Raw genomic sequence first — 21,507 nt, 5'->3', positions numbered from 1 at the left:
ATGCTAAGGAACATGGTGTTTTCGTCCCAGGTGACGTCATCACGCTAGCACTGCGGTCCACAGTGCGTTCCAGCCCTGATTTCCAGCTGTGGGATGTCTGCTGGCCACCTTCCTCCCCCATAGACAGCGGCACACACCGATCACTCTGGAGTTCTTCCCGGTGATGTGTTACTGATGAGCCTGCTTACTCTGGCTTTATGGGAGGGGCCTGCCTTGTATACCAAGACATGTATTAGGGGGGCTACACTTAAAGGGGCTTTTTCCTGCCCCACTTGTCTTCTTTACACGGCAGCCAGATTCTGCTCCAAGGACAAGCTTGTCCCCCCCGGATGGACTCTAGCAGACGGACATCGGTTTTATTCACTGAATTTTATTGGGACTTTTATGTGATATTAATCAGCATTCATCTACATAGACTTGGGACAACGTAGGAAGTGCCAATTGTTTGTGCCATTCCTTCCCAGGTGTGTGTACATCAGGGTGTGCTTCTTCCCCACATGAGAGCTGGGATGTCCAGCAACATTCATCTAGAAGACATTTCCCGCACTCAAGGCACTAATACACCTCCAGGGTTGTGTGGGACCCCTGATGTACAGGAAGACAGGACTTCAGTGAGGAACATTTCCCTCACTCAGGACAGGAACGTGGCTTCTCACCCATGTGAGATCTCTGATGTCTGGAAATATTGCACTTCCATGAAAAACATTTCCCACACTCAGGACAGGAATATGGCTTCTCCCCTGTGTGAGATCTCTGATGTGTGTAAAGACTGGACTTCACTGAAAAACATTTCCCACACTCAGGACAAGAATATGGCTTCTCCCCTGTGTGAGATCTCTGATGTGTGTGAAGATGAGACTTCTGTGGAAAACATTTCCCGCACTCAGGACAAGAATACGGCTTCTCCCCTTTGTGAGATCTCTGATGTTTATGAAGATAGGACTTCTCTGAAAAGCATTTTCCACACTCAGAACAGGAATACGGCTTCTCCCCCATGTGAGACCTTTGATGTGTGTAAAGATTGGACTTCAATGAAAAACATTTTCCGCACTCAGGACAGGAATATGGCTTTTCCCCTGTATGAGATCTCTGATGTGTGTAAAGATTGGACTTCACTGAAAAACATTTTCCACACTCAGGACAGGAATACGGCTTGTCCCCCGTGTGAAATCTCTGATGGTGATGAAGACTGGACTTATGTGAAAAACATTTCCCGCACTCAGGACAGGAATACGGCTTCACCCCCGTGTGAGATCTCTGATGTTGATGAAGACTGGACTTATGTGAAAAACATTTCCCGCACTCAGAACAGGAATACGGCTTCTCCCCTGTGTGAGATCTCTGATGTTTGTAAAGAGTGGACATCTGTGAAAAACATTTCCCACACTCATGACAGGAATACGGCTTCTCTCCCGTGTGAGATCTCTGATGTGTGTAAAGAGCGGACGTCTGTGAAAAACATTTTCCGCACTCAGAACAGGAATACGGCTTCTCTCCTGTGTGAGATCTCTGATGTGTGTAAAGAGTGGACTTCTTCGAAAAACATTTCCTGCACTCAAGACAAAAATATGGCTTCTTCCCTGTGTGAGATCTCTGATGTGCGTAAAGAGTGGACTTCTGTGAAAAACATTTTCCGCACTCAGGACAGGAATACGGCTTCTCCCCCGTGTGAGATCTTTTATGCGCATTGAGTTTGGATTTATAACGGAATCCTTTCCCGCACTCTGTACAGGACAAGCTCTTCCCTGTTGGAAGGCCGGCCTGGTCCTGAACAGTCTGAGGTTCCTCAGGATACGAGGAATCTGATGGTCCATCTACACTGGGTGGTGTCGGATGGACATTGGAGGGAGCCGGGTTTTCTCCTGGACTATACTGTGTGATGTCCTCATCTTCTACTTTCCAGTCCGGAGTCAAAGTGAGACAATCCTCGGAGGTTTTCCTCATCTCCCGGCCATGGACTAAAATACAAAGACAAAGAGGATTACTAGACAGGAGCGGATTGGTTCCCCCAAACCAGGACTCCGCCCACATCAGGCAGCTTGGTCTGTGAGGAGCTTACAATTCCACCCTCAAGGGAACTAGGAAATGGCTCCTCTGATCTCCTACCAGGTCATTTCTTTATTCACAGACCTTAGTCAGAGAGTGAGGAAACAACCAGAACTGTCTTTTATAGGAGGGACAGTGATGAGGGGATTATAGGACAAGGGTCCCCACCATCTCTATCACTCATCATCGCCATCTTCCCAACACAAGAAGTACTGCACTTCCTTATTTAGTCCATGATTTAGTCATGAAGAACAGCGGGGCTGAGCCCCACCAGAGGTCAGAGAGTGAGGATGGGGGAGAACAACCAAGATGAAGACTGGACTGATCCTGAAGACCACCATCATTGGGGTATTGACTCCTCCCTCATTATCACTTTCTGTTTAAGGGTCCAAAGTTGGAGGATGTTATCACATTATTATCACCATGTAAAAGTCTGTGCTCCAATCACATCATCCGATATAAAATGTCCAGCTGGGAGGAAATGGGTGTAACAAAAGAGAATCCATATTATGTATTTATATATAGCAGTGGGGGGAGGGGGAGAGCAGAAGTCAGGAGTATAGATTGTACAACATAGAGTATATAGTGCAGGGGTCAGGAGTATGTAATGTACAACAGAGTATATAGTGCAGGGGTCAGGAGTATGTAATGTACAACATAGAGTATATAGTGCAGGGGTCAGGAGTATGTAATGTAAAAGAGTATATAGTGCAGGGGCCAGGAGTATGTAATGTACAACAGACAGTATATAGTTCAAGGGTCAGGAGTATGTAATGTACAACATAGAGTATATAGTGCAGGGGTCAGGAGAATGTAATGTACAATATAAAATATATATATAGTGCGGGGATCAGGAGTATGTAACATACAACATAGAGTATATAGTGCAGGGATCAGCAGTATGTAATGTACAACATAGAGTATATAGTGCAGGGTCCAGGAGTATGTAATGTACAACAGATTATATAGTGCAGGGGTCAGGAGTATGTAATGTACAATATAAAATATATAGTGCAGGGGTCAGGAGTATGCAACGTACAACATAAAATATATAGTGCAGGGGTCAGGAGTATGCAACGTACAACAAAGAGTTCATAGTGCAGGGGTCAGGAGTATATAACGTACAACAAAGAGTATATAGTGCAGGGGTCAGGAGGATGTCATGTACAACAGAGTATATACTGCAGGGGTTAGGAGGATGTAATATACAACAGAGTATCTAGTGCAGGGGGGGGTCAAGAGGATGTAATGTGCAACATAAAGTATAAAGTGCAGGGGTCAGGAGTATGTAATGTACAACAAAGTAAATAGTGTAGGGGTCAGAAGTATGTAATGTACAACAAAATATATAGTGCAGGGGTCAGGAGTATGTAATGCACAACAGAATATATAGTGCAGGGGTCAGGAGGATGTAATGTACAACAGAGTATATAGTGCAGGGGTCAGGAGTATGTAATGTACAACATAGAGTATATAGTGCAGGGGTCAGGAGTATGTAATGTACAACACAGAGTATATAGTGCAGGGGTCAGGAGGATGTAATGTACAACAGAGTATATAGTGCAGGTGTCAGGAGTATGTAATGTACAACATAGAGTATATAGTGCAGGGGTCAGGAGTATGTAATGTACAACATAGAGTATATAGTGCAGGGGTCAGGAGTATGTAATGTACAACATAGAGTATATAGTGCAGGGGTCAGGAGTATGTAATGTACAACACAGAGTATATAGTGCAGGGGTCAGGAGGATGTAATGTACAACATAGAGTATATAGTGCAGGGGTCAGGAGGATGTAATGTACAACACAGAGTATATAGTGCAGGGGTCAGGAGGATGTAATGTACAACAGAGTATATAGTGCAGGTGTCAGGAGTATGTAATGTACAACATAGAGTATATAGTGCAGGGGTCAGGAGGATCTAATGTACAACATAAAGTATATAGAGCGGGGGGCGTGGCTTGGCGCATGACAAGCTATGCAGCATTTCTGCACAGCTCTTGGCCTGGACCTCCTTCACAGGCTCCTATCTCCCTCCCAGGCTCTCCGCATCCCTCCTCATGTGCAAGAAACAACACTGGACCCCCCAGGGAGCAACGGGGACCGGTCTGGCGGCCCAATAAGCTGGTTCCTGGCCCAATCCACGGCTGAGGCCTCGGGTGCCCCAACCTCAAAGATGGCGCTGATGGCTCTTCCATCCTCATCCCTCTTATACACAGGGCTGCCGGAAGATGGGCAGGTAAGCCCACGGGGCTCTATCTCTCTCTCCTCCCTGGGGATCCTGCAAAAGCACCTTCTCCTGTACTGATACCACAGGACTTGCAGGAGTCCTGCAGCCCCTCTCCTATGCAGAGATTGCGAGACACACAGGGTTCCCGCAGCCCCTCTTCTGCTATGAGATTACAGGACACACAGGGGTCCCACAGCCCCTCTTCTGCTATGAGATTACAGGACACACAGGGGTCCCACAGCCCCTCTTCTGCTATGAGATTACAGGACACACAGGGGTCCCGCAGCCCCTCTTCTGCTATGAGATTACAGGACACACAGGGGTCCCGCAGCCCCTCTTCTGCTGAGATTACAGGACACACAGGGTTCCCGCAGCCCCTCTTCTGCTATGAGATTACAGGACACACAGGGTTCCCGCAGCCCCTCTTCTGCTATGAGATTACAGGACACACAGAAGTCCCACAGCCCCTCTTCACCACTGAGACCACAGGACACACAGGGGTCCCGCAGCCCCTCTTCTTCACCATTGAGACCACAGGACACACAGGAGTCCCACAGCCCCTCTTCTATGCTAAGACCACAGGACACACAGGGGTCCCACAGCCCCTCTTCTACACTAAGACCAGAGGACACACAGGGGTCCCGCAGCCCCTCTTCTTCACCATTGAGACCACAGGACACACAGGAGTCCCACAGCCCCTCTTCTACACTAAGACCACAGGACACACAGGAGTCCCACAGCCCCTCTTCTACACTAAGACCACAGGACACACAGGAGTCCCACAGCCCCTCTTCTACGCTAAGACCACAGGACACACAGGGGTCCCGCAGCCCCTCTTCTTCACCATTGAGACTACAGGACACACAGGAGTCCCACAGCCCCTCTTCTGCTATGAGATTACAGGACACACGGGTCCCACAGCCCCTCTTCTACACTAAGACCACAGGACACACAGGGGTCCCGCAGCCCCTCTTCTACACTAAGACCACAGGACACACAGGGGTCCCGCAGCCCCTCTTCTACACTAAGACCACAGGACACACAGGGGTCCCGCAGCCCCTCTTCACCATTGAGACCACAGGACACACAGGGGTCCCACAGCCCCTCTTCTACACTAAGACCACAGGACACACAGGAGTCCCACAGCCCCTCTTCTGCTATGAGATTACAGGACACACAGGGGTCCCACAGCCCCTCTTCTACACTAAGACCACAGGACACACAGGAGTCCCACAGCCCCTCTTCTACACTAAGACCACAGGACACACAGGGGTCCCACAGCCCCTCTTCTACACTAAGACCACAGGACACACAGGGGTCCCGCAGCCCCTCCTCTTCACCATTGAGACCACAGGACACACAGGGGTCCCACAGCCCCTCTTCTACACTAAGACCACAGGACACACAGGGGTCTTGCAGCCCCTCTTCTTCACCATTGAGACCACAGGACACACAGGGGTCCTGCAGCCCCTCTTCTTCACCATTGAGACCACAGGACACACAGGGGTCCTGCAGCCCCTCTTCTACACTAAGACCGCAGAACACACAGGGGTCCTGAAGCCCCTCTTCTACACTAAGACCACAGGACACACAGGGGTCCCACAGCCCCTCTTCTTCACCATGGAGACCACAGGACACACAGGGGTCCCACATCCCCTCTTCTACACTAAGACCACAGGACACACAGGGGTCCCACAGCCCCTCTTCTTCACCATGGAGACCACAGGACACACAGGGGTCCCACATCCCCTCTTCTACACTAAGACCACAGGACACACAGGGGTCCCACAGCCCCTCTTCACCATTGAGACCACAGGACACAAACGGGTCCCACAGCCCCTCTTCTACACTAAGACCACAGGACACACAGGGGTCCCACAGCCCCTCTTCTACACTAAGACCACAGGACACACAGGGGTCCCACAGCCCCTCTTCTACACTAAGACCACAGGACACACAGGAGTCCTGCAGCCCTTCTCCGGCTTCTCTTTGTTCTGAGGATAGCTGGGATCTGCAGTCCCACATGCGATCCTTACACACTTACATCAAATCTCTCCCTTTGAAGATGGATTTTGAGCAGTGTGTGAAACGTATTGAGCGTACAAACAGGAAATTTGTGCTCTTAAACAAGACGTTTGTACGTGTCTGGAAAGGATTGAAAGTACCGCTGATGGCGTAACTAACGCCTTACAAACCCACAAAGAGACCCTTAACTCCCACACGGTCCCTATACATCTCATGTACCAACAAGATGACATTGAGGACAGAAACCGCCGTAACAAGATGCAGATTAGGGGCATCCAGAATCCATTGAATCTAAAGATTTAGACACGGTGGTTACCGCTATCTTCAATCAACTCTTACAGCAACCTAAAGACACCTATATAGAGCTGGATCGAGTACATCGCACGCTGGGCACCAGGAATCCTGATCCATCTTTTGTTCATGACACCTTGTGCAGGGTTCACTACTTCAAGATCAAAGACGCCATCATGCGTGCAGCCAGCTTGCAGGATACCATTGTATTCAATGAAGTGTCGGTGATGCTACTTCCTGACTTCTCCCGCCAGACTCTGGCATGCGCAGGGCTCTGCGTCCTCTCACTCAGATGTTGCAGGAAAGGCATATCCGCTATCATTGGCGATTTCCGTTTCAACTTCAAGCTTCACAGCATGGTAAATCCGCTCAATTCTGCACTCTTGGAGACTGTCCCACATTCCTAGGTGTGCTCGAGCTACCTCAGGTGTCCCTCCCGGACTGGTCCTTTCAGCTCCCGACACCAGGTCTCCCATTTCCCTCTCCCTGGCAGCGGTCCGTCCAAAAGAAGCATTCCAGGTCATCTTCCCAGAAAGATGATCTACTGTCCAAGTAATTTGAGACGTTTGCACCCTTTTTCCTATTTTTTATGGGTTGATTGCCTCTTTTGGTTGCTCCTGTTGGTTCAGTGACTTTTATATTTGTGCTTGTTGCCTTCCGGGCCCTGGGGCCATGGCTCAAGGATTGTTCTCGGGTGACACCGTCGCCGTTTGCTGTGGTGGACTGGGGTGCCTCCAGCCATGGTCTCAGGGGCCTTGGGCCCTCCCTCTATTCACCTCATCTGCACCTGGTTATGTGTATATGTTTATCTATTGAGGAAGGTGTCTATTTTTTCATGCCTGTTTGAGGGTTCATTGAATATGTTTTATAAGGGGGGTCATTCTTGTCTGAGGGGGACCCTCCCTGAAGTTATTAATTGCCTGTGGGAGGCCTGGGTCGGGATCGGATTCATGCGCCTTTGACGTTCCCCACCTAGGTCTTCAGTGTACTGTGTTGTACCACACTTTATGTTTTTTCAGACAGCTTGTCTGTCTGTTAGTTTTTTTCTTCTGCTTTTCATTCTTTTTCTGCTCCTCCCCCCCTTTTTTTCTTCTTTTCCCTTCTCCTCTTGTTATCCTTTCTCTTCTTCTTTCTTTTATTTATTTATTTTATTTATTTATCGAGTTTATATAGCCCAAAGGGTTTGCTCAGCGCTGTACAATAGAGGGGGGGACAATACATGAAACAGTACAGTAACATCAAACAGCACACAAGGGGTAAGAGGGCCCTACTCTTTCGAGCTTACAATCTAGGAGGGAGGGGGTAGAGGTACAGGAGGAAATGGCTGTGGGGGATTGAGTGGTAGGAGGAGGGAAGGGCAGGGGCTGTTAGGTGAGGGTGGGGTAGGCTTCCCTGAAGAGGTGGGTTTTCCTCAGAGCTCGGGAGAGGTTTTGCGCAGCCTTGTTTGTGATGCGTCTTTTTCCTATTTGCTCCACTGCCAATGACTATGACTCCAAATTAAATGTTCCTCTATTAATTGTAGGGGCTTCAACACTCCGGCGATGCGGGGCCAGATGCTCTATCATTTTCACAAAGATGGCTCGCAGATAATGCTCCTTCAGGAAACTTACTTCCACTCCGATGGTATCTCAGTCCTCCGCAATCATTATTATACTCAATAATACTAACCCGCTGGCTAGATCTCTAGGGGTGTCGATTGCTTTTCATCATACCTTTGGCCCGGAGGTCTTGGACTCACTAATAGACCCAGTGGGTCAATACCTCTTCCTCAAATTAAAGTTCCAAGATTTTGTTTTCACAGTGGCGAATGTATACGCTCCCAACCAAGATCAAGCTCCATTTCTTGCAAAGGTCCTCTCTAAGCTGTCCGATTTTGGGGGTCCCCGTTACATTGTTGGAGGGGACTTTAACGTAGCTCTTTCTCCAGACCTGGATTCTTCCATGGGTAAATCTTCTCTCCCTTCATTGATCTTATCCCTTATTAAGTCGCTCCTGCATGACCTACACCTTGTGGACGTTTGGTGAACCCAACACCCTTCGGAGCACGAATATAGTTATTATTCTGTGGCTCACATGTCATACAGTTGTATTGACTATTTCTTTGTGACGCAGTCTCTCCTTGATTGTCCGACTTCTTCCTCCATCGGTCACTTCTTGTGGTCTGACCATACCCCAATACATCTTACGATTCAGGACCGATCATCATCTTTGCGCCACTTTTCTTGGCGCTTGAATGATACTCTGCTCAAGGATTCTTTGTGTACCGCAGAGGTTTTGCAGACTATACAACATTTTGTTCTTGATCACTCCTCAGACACAACTGTCTCTCTTAATCAATAGGAGACTCTTAAATGTGTTATTAGAGTTCTTACTAAGCATGGCTCTTGTTTAAAATAGTCTTGAACGGCAGAAATGCATCGCTTGTTCTTACTCATCGTGCGCCTGGAATCTTCTCATAAGAGCACGTTAGACCCGAGGGTTGTGGTGGACATAACTAATGCTCACAGAGATTTACTCCAACTATTAGATTCTTCTTTTCTTATTGCCCGAGACAAAGCATGCAACACTTACTACTTCCTAACAAATAAATGTGGTCAACACTTAGCACAAGTACTCCACCCCCCGCCATACCATCGTCCAATCCAGCACATCAAGGCGCCCGACAATACTAAACTACCATAATCGAGGAATTTCATCCACGTTTGAGCGTTACTATTCTCAACGTTATAACCTATCTGCAGTGCATCCTGATACTCTTCCTGCTTCTTCTCTTATGGCTATGTCTCAATACATTACGGAGATGGCACTGCCTATCTTAGATACTCAGGATGCATTGGCTCTGGAAGAGCCCTTCTCGACTGTGGAAGTCCTTGGGGCGATCAAGGCCCTGAAGGCAGGTAAGTGCCCGGGCTTGGACAGGTTTACCCCTTGCTTTTACAAATGTTTTGCCGCCTCACTGGCCCCGCTTTTAGCCCAAGCTTTTAATACCATCGACGATCTGAATGTGCCTTCTTCGGCCTTTTTGCTGGCCAACATTTCGGTTATCCCAAAGCCGGATAAAGACCCATCTCTCTGCGGTAGCTACCACCCAATCTCTCTACTTAACCTAGATGTTAAGCTTTTTGCAAAGCTTTTAGCGAACCGCCTCTCACCTTTTTTACCAACTTTACTTAACCTAGATGTTAAGCTTTTTGCAAAGCTTTTAGCGAACCGCCTCTCACCTTTTTTACCAACTTTGGTTCATTGTGATCAGGTTGGTTATGTCCCAGGTCGTGAGGCTAGGGATAACACCTCTAAAACTGTCCATCTCATCTCTTATATCAAGCGACATGGCTTAAAGGCTTGCCTCCTCTCATTTGATGCTGAGAAAGCGTTCAATCACGTTGATTGGCGTTTCTTACGTCTTACTTTAGAACAGATAGGTTTGGGCTCGCGCCCCTCCACAAAGGTCCCAAATTAAATTAGTGTATCCTCCCCCATTGTTATCTTATTTGCAGCTACAAATCTAAATATTGTGTTGTGCCCAGATGTCCTACATTGTGTCCATCCTGTCCAACCAGTCGTTTGCCTAATTATAATATCTTGCCCACTAATTAGTGCCTTACTTTTGTATTAATGTATTTTCCCCACTGTTACACTGTTTACAGCTGCAAACTCAATTATTGTGTCCATCCTGTCCAACCAGTCCTTTCTGTTTACAGCTGCAAATTCAATTATTGTGTTTCAGTGTCCATCCTGTCCAACCAGTCCTTTCTGTTTACAGCTACAAATTAAATTACTGTAGTTCCATTCCTGTCCATTCTCTCCAGTGTCATCCAAAATGTCCCTAAACTCAATTATTGTCATCCTGCTAATGACCCCCCTCCACCTCTCGTCCTGCTCAGGGGGTTTAAGAGGTCAGTGCTGGCCTCTCCTGTGTGCTATTTCTGCTGTGCAACTACTGAGGGGTCCAGCTGCGGCTGGACTATAGTGGCCCCCTGGCTCTGCCTGAGCCCCATTGAAGGAAGGGGGACCCCTGAAACTACATCAGCCCTGCCTGAAATGCTGTCAGCTTTTCCTGAGACCACCACATCAGCTCTGCCTGAGACCACCGCATCAGCCCTGCATGAGTGTATGCTTCCCTTGTGCTATCTGACTGCTTATGAACTGCCTCTTGGATTACAAATTGCTGTGGAGACTTTAACTTTGCCCACCGGGGCTGGATTACAAGTATTTTGGACTCTCTCTCCCTGCACTACTCCCCATTGAGTGACTGTTGTCTGTTTTAATAAAGCTTTAAGTGTTTGCCATCTGCCTTGTGTGTTCTGTCCTTCTTACGCTTCCATCACACTTACCCTTGGTTTCTCATATCCAAAAGGATCTGGCGTCCTGGGTGCTTTGGCCTTGCCCTGGTTCGGCCGCATCAACACCCTCAAAATGGACACCTTGCTGAAATTACTATACGTTTTCCAGACTGTACCAATTACTGTCCCTAAGAGTTTCTTCCTCTCCCTACATTCCCTTTCAATTAGATTTGGCGCCAATGTTTCTCATGATTAAAATATAGGGTGCTTTCATACCCAAAGTCCAGAGGCGGAGTAGGTTTACCGGACTTTGAACTACACTACAGAGCCATACTGCTGGCCCGGATCCTTGACTGGTTTCCCAGGCCCTTCCTTAAAGCCTCTTGTATGATTGAACAAGATTTGTCTCCGGTCGATCTTCGGGCTTTGCCGTGGGGTTATAGTCGAGACCACCGGCGTTTTCTCGGCCTATCCCCATTGACTGTGGCTGTAATGTGATTGTGGTACCAACAGGACATTGTTGCTCTTTTATCGTCTGATCCCTCTCCTTTATCACCCGTTTGACAACCCTGCTCTCCCTCAGGGCTTGGGCTCTTCTGTCATTGGTCCCTTTACACACACCTTATGGCCCGTAGCCCGAGACTTTATCTGCCCTCAATCAGGTCTTCCGCTCCTGCGGGGCGGATCTCGGGATTGGTTGACCACTTTACATTTATCCACATTTTGCAAACTCCTGCACTCTTCTTCCGACATTCATCGTCCGCTTACTGAGTTTGAGCGGCTATGCTCCCTCTCTAATCTGCCTAGACATACCCTAACCTCCTTATATAAAGGTCTACACAATGCTCTTTATTCCGATCTCCCTCCCTACACCAAGGCGTGGGCGCGAGATCTCGATAAAGAAATCTTGGCTGCTGACTGGTCCACGTCATTCTATTTCACCTCTATTTCTTGTTATTCCCAAGAAAAGAACTTTAACCATTTGCCCCCCGCCCTATGGCCGAATGGCAGACGGCAAATGTCATCAGCGTTCCGGGTGGACGCCATATGGCGTCATCCCGCACAGGCGCAGATTGCACTCCTGCAGAGCCACGCAGCGGCACAATCTGTCACCGGCCATGTACCTCAGACACAGCTGATGACAGATCTGAGTATCGGACCCCATTGCCGATACCATGTGACCTGCTGTGACCAATCACAGCAGGTCACATGACAGTTTTATACAATGGATGGCTTCATTCATGCCATCCATTGTATACTAGTGTCTAGCTGTGAATGGTCACAGCTAATCACATGCACATGTCATGTGATTAGCTGTGGCCAAATCACAGCTAAGCACAAAAAAAAAAACCTGACTGAAATCGATGTCATTCAGGTAAATGCTTGCTTATAGAAAAGTAATTCTTTGCTATAAGCAAATTGTGTAAAAAAAAAAATAAAAAAATACTGATCACTTCACATAGTGAAATATGAAAATTTAAAAAAAAAAAAAAAAAAAAAAAAATATTTTTTTTTTCATACTGTCACCAGTCAGTGTCCCTGATCACCGCCATGCCAGTTATATGATGACGCTGTACTGCACTGGTGACAGGATGTAAAAAAAAATAGTGAAACTAATTTTTTTAATTTTCTGAAAAATGACAAAAAAAATACAACTTCAAAAAACTCGCCATGCCTCTTATGAAGTACGTCAGACTGTCTACTCTGCAAAAAGGGGTCATTTGGGGGATATCTGTACCGTCCTGACATTTGGGGGATATCTGTACCGTCCTGACATTTGGGGGATATCTGTACCGTCCTGACATTTGGGGGATATCTGTACCGTCCTGACATTTGGGGGATATCTGTACTGCTCTGAAATTTGGGGGATATCTGTACTGTTCTGACATTTGGGGGATATCTGTACCGTCCTGACATTTGGGGGATATCTGTACCGTCCTGACATTTGGGGGATATCTGTACCGTCCTTACATTTGGGGGATATCTGTACTGTCCTGACATTTGGGGGATATCTGTACTGTTCTGACATTTGGGGGATATCTGTACCGTCCTGACATTTGGGGGATATCTGTACCGTCCTGACATTTGGGGGATATCTGTACCGTCCTGACATTTGGGGGATATCTGTACCGTCCTGACATTTGGGGGATATCTGTACTGTTCTGACATTCTCCCCAAACTTCGGCCCGCGGGCCGTATACGGCCCGGCGGACCTTTTAATCCGGTCTGCGGAGCGTGGCAAACACTGGCTGTCAGGATGTAGCCGGGCCGCAGCGTGACGAACTTCTCTCCTCTCACAGTCCGCCCTGAAGACCGGAACGGCGCGGGAACACGGCGAGAGGAACGCGCGGAGCAAAGGTAAGTGAATTGACACAATATGGAGAATGAATTACTATATGGGGGATGAATTACTATATGGGGGATGAATTACTATGGGGGATGAATTACTATGGGGGATGAATTACTATATGGGGGATGAATTACTATGGGGGATGATATAGTGCAGGGGTCAGGAGTATGTAATGTACAACAGAAAGTATATAGTGCAGGGGTCAGGAGTATGTAATGTACAACATAGTGTATATAGTGCAGGGGTCAGGAGGATGTAATGTACAACATAGTGTATATAGTGCAGGGTCAGGAGTATGTAATGTACAACATAGAGTATATAGTGCAGGGTCAGGAGTATGTAATGTACAACATAGAGTATATAGTGCAGGGGTCAGGAGGATGTAATGTACAACATAAAGTATATAGTGCAGGGGTCAGGAGTATGTAATGTACAAGGTATATAGTATAAGGGTCAGGACTCTCAGTATTAGTATTCTGTAATCAGTGGAAGCTTAAATGTTTACTGTAGACAACATGTAGAGGTGAGCTGGGATTAAACCATCATGAAACAGGTTAGATTGGAGGTGAGCAAATCCTTGGACAGAATGGTGGCGGTGGACGTGGTATACTTGGACAGAGGGGTGGCGGTGGACGTGGTATACTTGGACAGAGGGGTGGAGGTGGACGTGGTATACTTGGACAGAGGGGTGGCGGTGGACGTGGTATACTTGGACAGAGGGGTGGCGGTGGACGTGGTATACTTGGACAGAGGGGTGGCGGTGGACGTGGTATACTTGGACAGAGAGGTGGCTGTGGACGTGGTATACTTGGACAGAGGGGTGGCGGTGGACGTGGTATACTTGGACAGAGGGGTGATGGTGGACGTGGTATACTTGGACAGAGGGTTGGCGGTGGACGTGGTATACTTGGACAGAGGGGTGATGGTGGACGTGGTATACTTGGACAGAGGGGTGGCGGTGGACGTGGCATACTCGGACAGAGGGGTGGAGGTGGACGTGATATACTTGGACAGAGGGGTGGTGGTGGATGTGGTATACTTGGACAGAGGGGTGGCGGTGGACGTGGTATACTTGGACACAGTTCCCCACACATGGCTAATGTGTAAGGTAAAGTCTATGGGCTGGAAAAATCTGAATGTAAATGGATAGAAAACTGGCTAAAAGATGGTATTCAGAGAGTAGTGGTTAATGATTCATACTCTGAATGGTCTGGGGGTGCCAGTTGGGTACCGCAAAGTTCAGTGTTCTTAGTGGGAGTACCCCAAGGTTCAGTGTAAGTGGAGTACCCCAAGGTTCAGTGTCATCAGTGGTGTATCCCAAAGTTTATTGTTAGTGGGATACCCCAAGGTTCAGTGTAATTAGTGGGATACCCCAAGGTTCAGTGTGATTAGTGGGGTACCCCAAGGTCCAGTGTGATTAGTGGGGTACCCCAAGGTTCAGTGTTATTAGTGGGGTACCCCAAGGTCCAGTGTGATTAGTGGGGTATCCCAAGGTTCAGTGTGATTAGTGGTGTACCCCAAGGTTCAGTGTGATTAGTCGGGTACCCCAAGGTTCAGTGTAATTAGTGGGATACCCCAAGGTTCAGTGTCTTCAATGGAAGGGGTTAGTGGGGTACCCCAAGGTTCAGTGTTGGGACCCCGACTTATTAATATATTTATAAACAATATCGGGTCTGATATTAGAAATCCCAAGGGGGATATGATCTCCATGTATAATACATAAGGGGGGATATGATCTCCATGTATAATACATAAGGGGGGATATGATCTCCATGTATAATACATAAGGGGGGATATGATCTCCATGTATAATACATAAGGGGGGATATGATCTCCATGTATAATACATAAGGGGGGATATGATCTCCATGTATAATACATAAGGGGGGATATGATCTCCATGTATAATACATAAGGGGGGATATGATCTCCATGTATAATACATAAGGGGGATATGATCTCCATGTATAATACATAAGGGGGATATGATCTCCATGTATAATACATAAGGGGGGATATGATCTCCATGTATAATACATAAGGGGGGATATGATCACCATGTATAATACATGATGGGGGGGATAAGGGGGGATTGCTGTAGGAAAGTCCTGGATTCTTTTGTCTGCAGCACAGAGAAGGAAGATTATCCGAGAGAAATCCAGGAATACAGGACGGGGAACACAGCTCAGGAAAGTGACCAGGGGATTACAGGCTGATATCACCCAGTCCCAACCCTACTCTGGACCAATCAGTGAGCAGTATGGGTGGAGGAATGGATTTAGTGTTCATGACCCACCTGTGCTGATCTCTGTAGGAGTGTCCTCCTCTATAAATGTCCCCGTTATTCCATCCTCCTCCATAGACTGCTGATCATCCCTCACATACGCCTCTTCTTCTTCTGCTTTCACCTCAAATTCTATATCGATTGGATCTCCACTCTAAATCAAGGAAATGAGAGAAAATATCATCTGTAAAATATAAGGTCACATACGCTTCCACATATCATCTCCACAAGTCCATGTTCTAGATGCTCCATCCCACCAACCTTGCAACAATGAGGGATGGTGTGACCTTCCTGTGTGGAATCCCGGGAATACAGAGGACGGGGACATCTCTCTGGTGGGTTCCCATGACTGGATCCATCTGTAGGAAACACACACACTGACTGAATCCATTGTTTCTATGTGTTTATCAGATGATGGGGGATCTAGGTGGATCCTCCGTACTGCTCTCTCCTTTACAATAAAGTCTCCTCTTACCCGGTGATGTGAGGGGCGGCTGATTGTCCATCATGACGTCCTTGTAGAGATCCTTGTGTCCTTCTAAATACTCCCACTCCTCCATGGAGAAATAGACAGTGACACCCTGACACCTTATAGGAACCTGACACACACAATGATACAGTCACCATCCAGACACATCCCTTGTCTGTTACTGGAGAATGTCCCAGAATTCCCGGCACTGCTCACCTCTCCTGTCAGCAGCTCCATCATCTTCTTGGTGACTTCTAGAATCTTCTGTGTCTTCTGTCTTGTAGGGATCAGGGATGGAGGAGGGGGGATGGTGATGGGATTCTGGATTCTCGAGGATCTTGTGGTCATACGATGAGATCTCCTTCTGGTGTCATTGTCGGTAGATTTCTTCATGACTCCTGTACAGTTCTGTGTGATACAAAGATAAATCTCACTCTCCCATAATCCCTCACTTCTATGGTCAGCTCTAGATTTATTCTCCAGGGATTGGCCACAATGTGCCGACTCAGCAAAGGACAGACATCTCCATCCAATGATATGATGACAATGGGGTCAGATTTATAGCTCCTTCTAGAAGTCATATAATAGAGTCACTAATGGTTTACTAGTAAGGCTCACTGACCCACCAGGAAATGTCACCCATGGATTTAGTGGTCAGTGGGCGTGGCATGCTGGTAATCATGGGTCTCCCTGATTGGACTAAAGCTGAGATTGTTCTCTTCTATAACCAATGCCGCCATCTTGTGCTATAACCAAATCTCATAGAGTCCGGACACTTTATGTATTCATAGTACTTGTGTGGATGTCGTTATTGATTACAGAACATCAGAAGACTTCAAGTGACTCTGAATCCCTCCCAGTGTACAGCCGAGTCAGATTTAACCCCTTCATTACACTCACCTCTCCAGTCAGCAGGCTGAGGATCTCCAGGGTGAGCTTCAATATCATCTCATTCCGGGGAAATTCCTTCCTTACAATCTTCACAAAACCCAAAGTCTGCTGATGGTCCATCATGACGTCCTTGTAGAGGTCCTTGTGTCCTTCTAAATACTCCCACTCCTCCATGGAGAAATAGACAGTGACACCCTGACACCTTATAGGAACCTGACACACACAATGATACAGTCACCATCCAGACACATCCCTTGTCTGTTACTGGAGAATGTCCCAGAATTCCCGGCACCGCTCACCTCTCCTGTCAGCTGATGGACCATCATGGTGGTCAGTTCCAGAATCTTCTGCTCTTTCTCCCTCTCAGGTATCAGAGAATGAGATGGAGGCACCATGGTGAGGCTCTGGGTTCTGCTCCATCCTCCTGAGATTGGCTCCCCACTAGACTTCTTCTTTACAACATAATCCTACAGATCAGGAGACAAATAAAACATCAACCACCTGACATCATCTAAATGTGTGCAAAAATAAAATGGTCTATTGACCAGAATAGACAAGAGTGATGTCATGTGACCTCCCAGAATCCTCCTCACCTCTCCGGTCAGGTCTGTGTTTTATTAATAGAGATGAGAGTGATGTCATGTGACCTCCCAGAATCCTCCTCACCTCTCCGGTCAGGTCTGTGTGTTATCAATAGAGATAAGAGTGATGTCATGTGACCTCCCAGAATCCTCCTCACCTCTCCGGTCTAGTCTGTGTTTTATTAATAGAGATGAGAGTGATGTCATGTGACCTCCCAGAATCCTCCTCACCTCTCCGATCAGATTTGTGTTTTATTAATAGAGATCAGAGTGATGTCATGTGACCTCCCAGAATCCTCCTCACCTCTCCGGTCAGCAGGTAGATGATCTCCAGGGTGAGGTTTAGTATCTTCTCAGTCATGTGACTCCGGTCCTCCTCCATCCTCATTGGTGCCATCATGTGATCTATACAGGTCTCCTTGTAGACGGATAACTTTGGGAAATGAAAGTAAGAATGATTTGGATGGTATTGGTCACACAATAATAGGATGTGGATGTGAGGGGGGAATAGGAGGGTTGCTGGACATTGAAGAACTACTCCCTCATGGGAAGACATTTTGTTTGGACTGTTTAGTGTTTACTACAATTTTGAGGTCCGGGGCCCCTTTTCTCTGTTGGGTTTGTTTGGTCTCTGAACTGGTTTTGATGAGTTTTAGATCTGCAGACAAGGAATGATAAATCTGATCCTTCCTATGACTAGTTTGCTCTGAGGCAGTGCTGTGAGGTCAATGTCGGCTCATCATGCAGGGATGGTCACTTTACATCACCCGACGCCCGGGACATGTAGTTCTGGGGGCCGGGCAAGTATTGTTTTTAATCTTTATCCCTGCTGAGGGCAAGCCGCAGGGCTCTCCTTTCAGGTGCCAGCCTCTGCCACCCCGTGTGTGTGATCCTCTCCTGTACCTACTATGCTTCCCCGGCTCTGCTTGCCCATCTGTGGGCCCGAGTCAGCGGGTGTCGGAGGGTAGAGGGGATGGAGGAGAGCGGACACATTCACTCCCTTCTTGTCCTGACCCAGAAGTGACGTTATGACAGATTTCCCGACCATCGAGGCCGGCAAAGAATGTAATGCGGTGCGATGTGCACTACATTACATCCAATGGAGTACAGGGGAGACATTGGGGGTCTTTTAGACCCTGGATGTCTCAATAAAGAGAACCTGTCATCAAAAGTCATCACATAGAGGACTTTGTCCCCTTAAGTAATAATGTTTTTTTTAAATGCAAAGAATTAAAGTTACAACTAGAGATGAGCGAATCGAACCAGGCGAAGTGGAATTCGATTCGAATTTCAGGAAAAATTCGATTCGCGTCGAATCCGAATATTAGCCTACTTCGGGTGCGCAAATCGGATTTTTCCCGATCAGCCGGCAAAAGTGTCCCTGCAGAGAGCTCCGCTATTTCTGACAGTTCTCTGACAGTTCCTTCACATGTACAGCGGTTGAAACATTGTATCTATTTGTTTCCATTTAGGATACAGATGTTTTTATTCGGAAACAGATACAATGTTTCAACCGCTGTACATGTGAAGGAACTGTCAGAGAACTGTCAGAAATAGCGGAGCTCTGCAGATACACTTAGCGGAGCTCTGCAGATACACTTTTTGCCGGTTTGGAATTCTTCTTATTTTCATCCTACTTCTTCTTCTTCTTCTTCTTCATCCTCATCCTCAGAAGAAGAAGAAGAGGATGAGGATGAAGAAGAAGAGGATGAGGATGAGGATGAAGAAGAAGAAGTAGGATGAAAATAAGAAGAATTCCAAGCCGGCAAAAAGTGTATCTGCAGAGCTCCGCTAAGTGTATCTGCAGAGCTCCGCTAAGAAATAGCGGAGCTCTGCAGATACACTTTTTGCCGGCTTGGAATTCTCCTTCTTCTCATCCTTCTTCTTCTTCTCATCCTTCTTCTTCTTCTCATCCTTCTCCTTCTTCTCATCCTTCTCCTTCTTCTCATCCTTCTCCTTCTTCTCATCCTTCTCCTTCTTCTCATCCTTCTTCTCATCCTTCTCCTTCTTCTCATCCTTCTCCTTCTCCTTCTTCTCATCCTTCTCCTTCTTCTCATCCTTCTCCTTCTTCTCATACTTCTTCTCATCCTTCTCCTTCTTCTCATCCTTCTCCTTCTTCTCATCCTTCTTCTTCTCATCCTTCTCCTTCTTCTCATCCTTCTCCTTCTTCTCATCCTTCTCCTTCTTCTCATCCTTCTCCTTCTTCTCATCCTTCTCCTTCTCCTCATCCTTCTCCTTCTTCTCATCCTTCTCCTTCTCCTTCTTCTCATCCTTCTCCTTCTTCTCATCCTTCTCCTTCTCCTTCTTCTCATCCTTCTCCTGCTTCTCATCCTTCTCCTTCTTCTTCTCATCCTTCTCCTTCTTCTCATCCTTCTCCTTCTTCTCATCCTTCTTCTCATCCTTCTCCTTCTTCTCATCCTTCTCCTTCTTCTCATCCTTCTCCTTCTTCTCATCCTTCTCCTTCTTCTCATCCTTCTTCTTCTTCTCATCCTTCTCCTTCTTCTCATCCTTCTCCTTCTTCTCATCCTTCTTCTCATCCTTCTCCTTCTTCTCATCCTTCTCCTTCTCCTTCTTCTCATCCTTCTCCTTCTCCTTCTTCTCATCCTTCTCCTTCTCCTTCTTCTCATCCTTCTCCATCTTCTCATCCTTCTCCTTCTTCTCATCCTTCTCCTTCTCATCCTTCTCCTTCTTCTCATCCTTCTCTTTCTCCTTCTTCTCATCCTTCTCCTTCTTCTCATCCTTCTCCTTCTTCTCATCCTTTTCCTTCTTCTCATCCTTCTCCTTCTCCATCTTCTCATCCTTCTCCTTTTCCTTCTTCTCATCCTTCTCCTTCTCCTTCTTCTCATCCTTCTCCTTCTTCTCATCCTTCTTCTTCTCATCCTTCTCCTTCTTCTCATCCTTCTCCTTCTTCTCATCCTTCTCCTTCTTCTCATCCTTCTCCTTCTTCTCCTTCTTCTCATCCTTCTCCTTCTCCTCATCCTTCTCCTTCTCCTTCTTCTCATCCTTCTCCATCTTCTCATCCTTCTCCTTCTTCTCATCCTTCTCCTTCTTCTCATCCTTCTCCTTCTTCTCATCCTTCTCCTTCTTCTCATCCTTCTTCTCATCCTTCTCCTTCTTCTCATCCTTCTCCTTCTTCTCATCCTTCTCATCCTTCTTCTTCTTCTTCTCATCCTTCTCCTTCTTCTCATCCTTCTCATCCTTCTTCTTCTTCTCCATCTTCTCATCCTTCTTCTCATCCTTCTCCTTCTCCTTCTTCTCATCCTTCTCCTTCTTCTCATCCTTCTCCTTCTCCTCATCCTTCTCCTTCTTCTCATCCTTCTCCTTCTCCTTCTTCTCATCCTTCTCCTTCTCCTTCTTCTCATCCTTCTCCTTCTCCTTCTTCTCATCCTTCTCCTTCTCATCCTTCTCCTTCTCCTTCTCCTTCCTCATCTCCAAGGGCATTTAAATTAAAGGTACAGTGTTCTGCACTAATTTAAAGGCTCTCTGAAGCCTAGAAACCCTTTTTATAAGTTAACTTCGTAGCGAATAAATTTGCATCGAATCGAATTTCTTCCTCAAATTCGGCGAATCAGCCGAATCGAATTTTTGAATAATTCGCTCATCTCTAGTTACAACCAAGTACATAACTCCTCCCTTTAAAAAATTTTAAGGCCCCCCCTCGCCCACATATATGCACACCCAAACGTAAGAGCACACGCTGGAGCTCCTACACGTGATAACATTGATTGTGATACACGTTACATATCGCCGGTCACACCAGAATGAGAGGATAATTCTAGGAGCAGACCTCCTCCGTACTCTATACTGATGACCTAGAAGGGGCTATAAATGTGTCACCTATAGATAATACCGGGGACTAAAGGTTGTCACCATTTCAGCACACACAACTTAAGGTTTGACATGTTGGATATCTATTTACTCGCTGCAACCTCGGCTTTTATATTTTTACACATAAATGGGTCATTTATTGCTTTTTTGTGCCCTGAAATTAACTTAAGTATATTTTTTAGTGAAATTTGGCATTTCCTAGACTTTGTGATAATATTTTGTGACATAA

General features: G+C 46.8%; 2 protein-coding genes across 2 annotated transcripts; both read right to left on the bottom strand.

The window, feature by feature from the left end:
- Positions 1-350: 350 nt before the first annotated feature.
- LOC149435375 (uncharacterized) lies at positions 351-15,617 on the bottom strand. The gene is made up of 2 exons (XM_089662716.1): positions 15,522-15,617; positions 351-1,958 (listed from the first exon to the last, which is right to left on the bottom strand). The coding sequence occupies exons 1-2, from the start codon at positions 15,583-15,585 to the stop codon at positions 628-630; spliced, it is 1,395 nt and encodes a 464-aa protein (XP_089518842.1). The 5' UTR covers positions 15,586-15,617; the 3' UTR covers positions 351-627.
- Positions 15,618-15,770: 153 nt separating this feature from the next.
- Positions 15,771-17,078, bottom strand: LOC149435374 (uncharacterized). Its single transcript, XM_089662717.1, has 3 exons — positions 16,879-17,078; positions 15,985-16,386; positions 15,771-15,868 (listed from the first exon to the last, which is right to left on the bottom strand). The coding sequence occupies exons 1-2, from the start codon at positions 17,041-17,043 to the stop codon at positions 16,099-16,101; spliced, it is 453 nt and encodes a 150-aa protein (XP_089518843.1). The 5' UTR covers positions 17,044-17,078; the 3' UTR covers positions 15,771-15,868; positions 15,985-16,098.
- Positions 17,079-21,507: the final 4,429 nt, after the last annotated feature.

Source organism: Staurois parvus, unplaced genomic scaffold, assembly GCF_062004578.1.
Source record: "Staurois parvus isolate SC_StPar_1 unplaced genomic scaffold, SC_StPar_1.0 ptg001525l, whole genome shotgun sequence".
In the NCBI taxonomy this organism is placed as follows: Eukaryota; Metazoa; Chordata; class Amphibia; order Anura; family Ranidae; genus Staurois; species Staurois parvus.
This window is presented reverse-complemented; position numbering and strand designations above follow the sequence as displayed.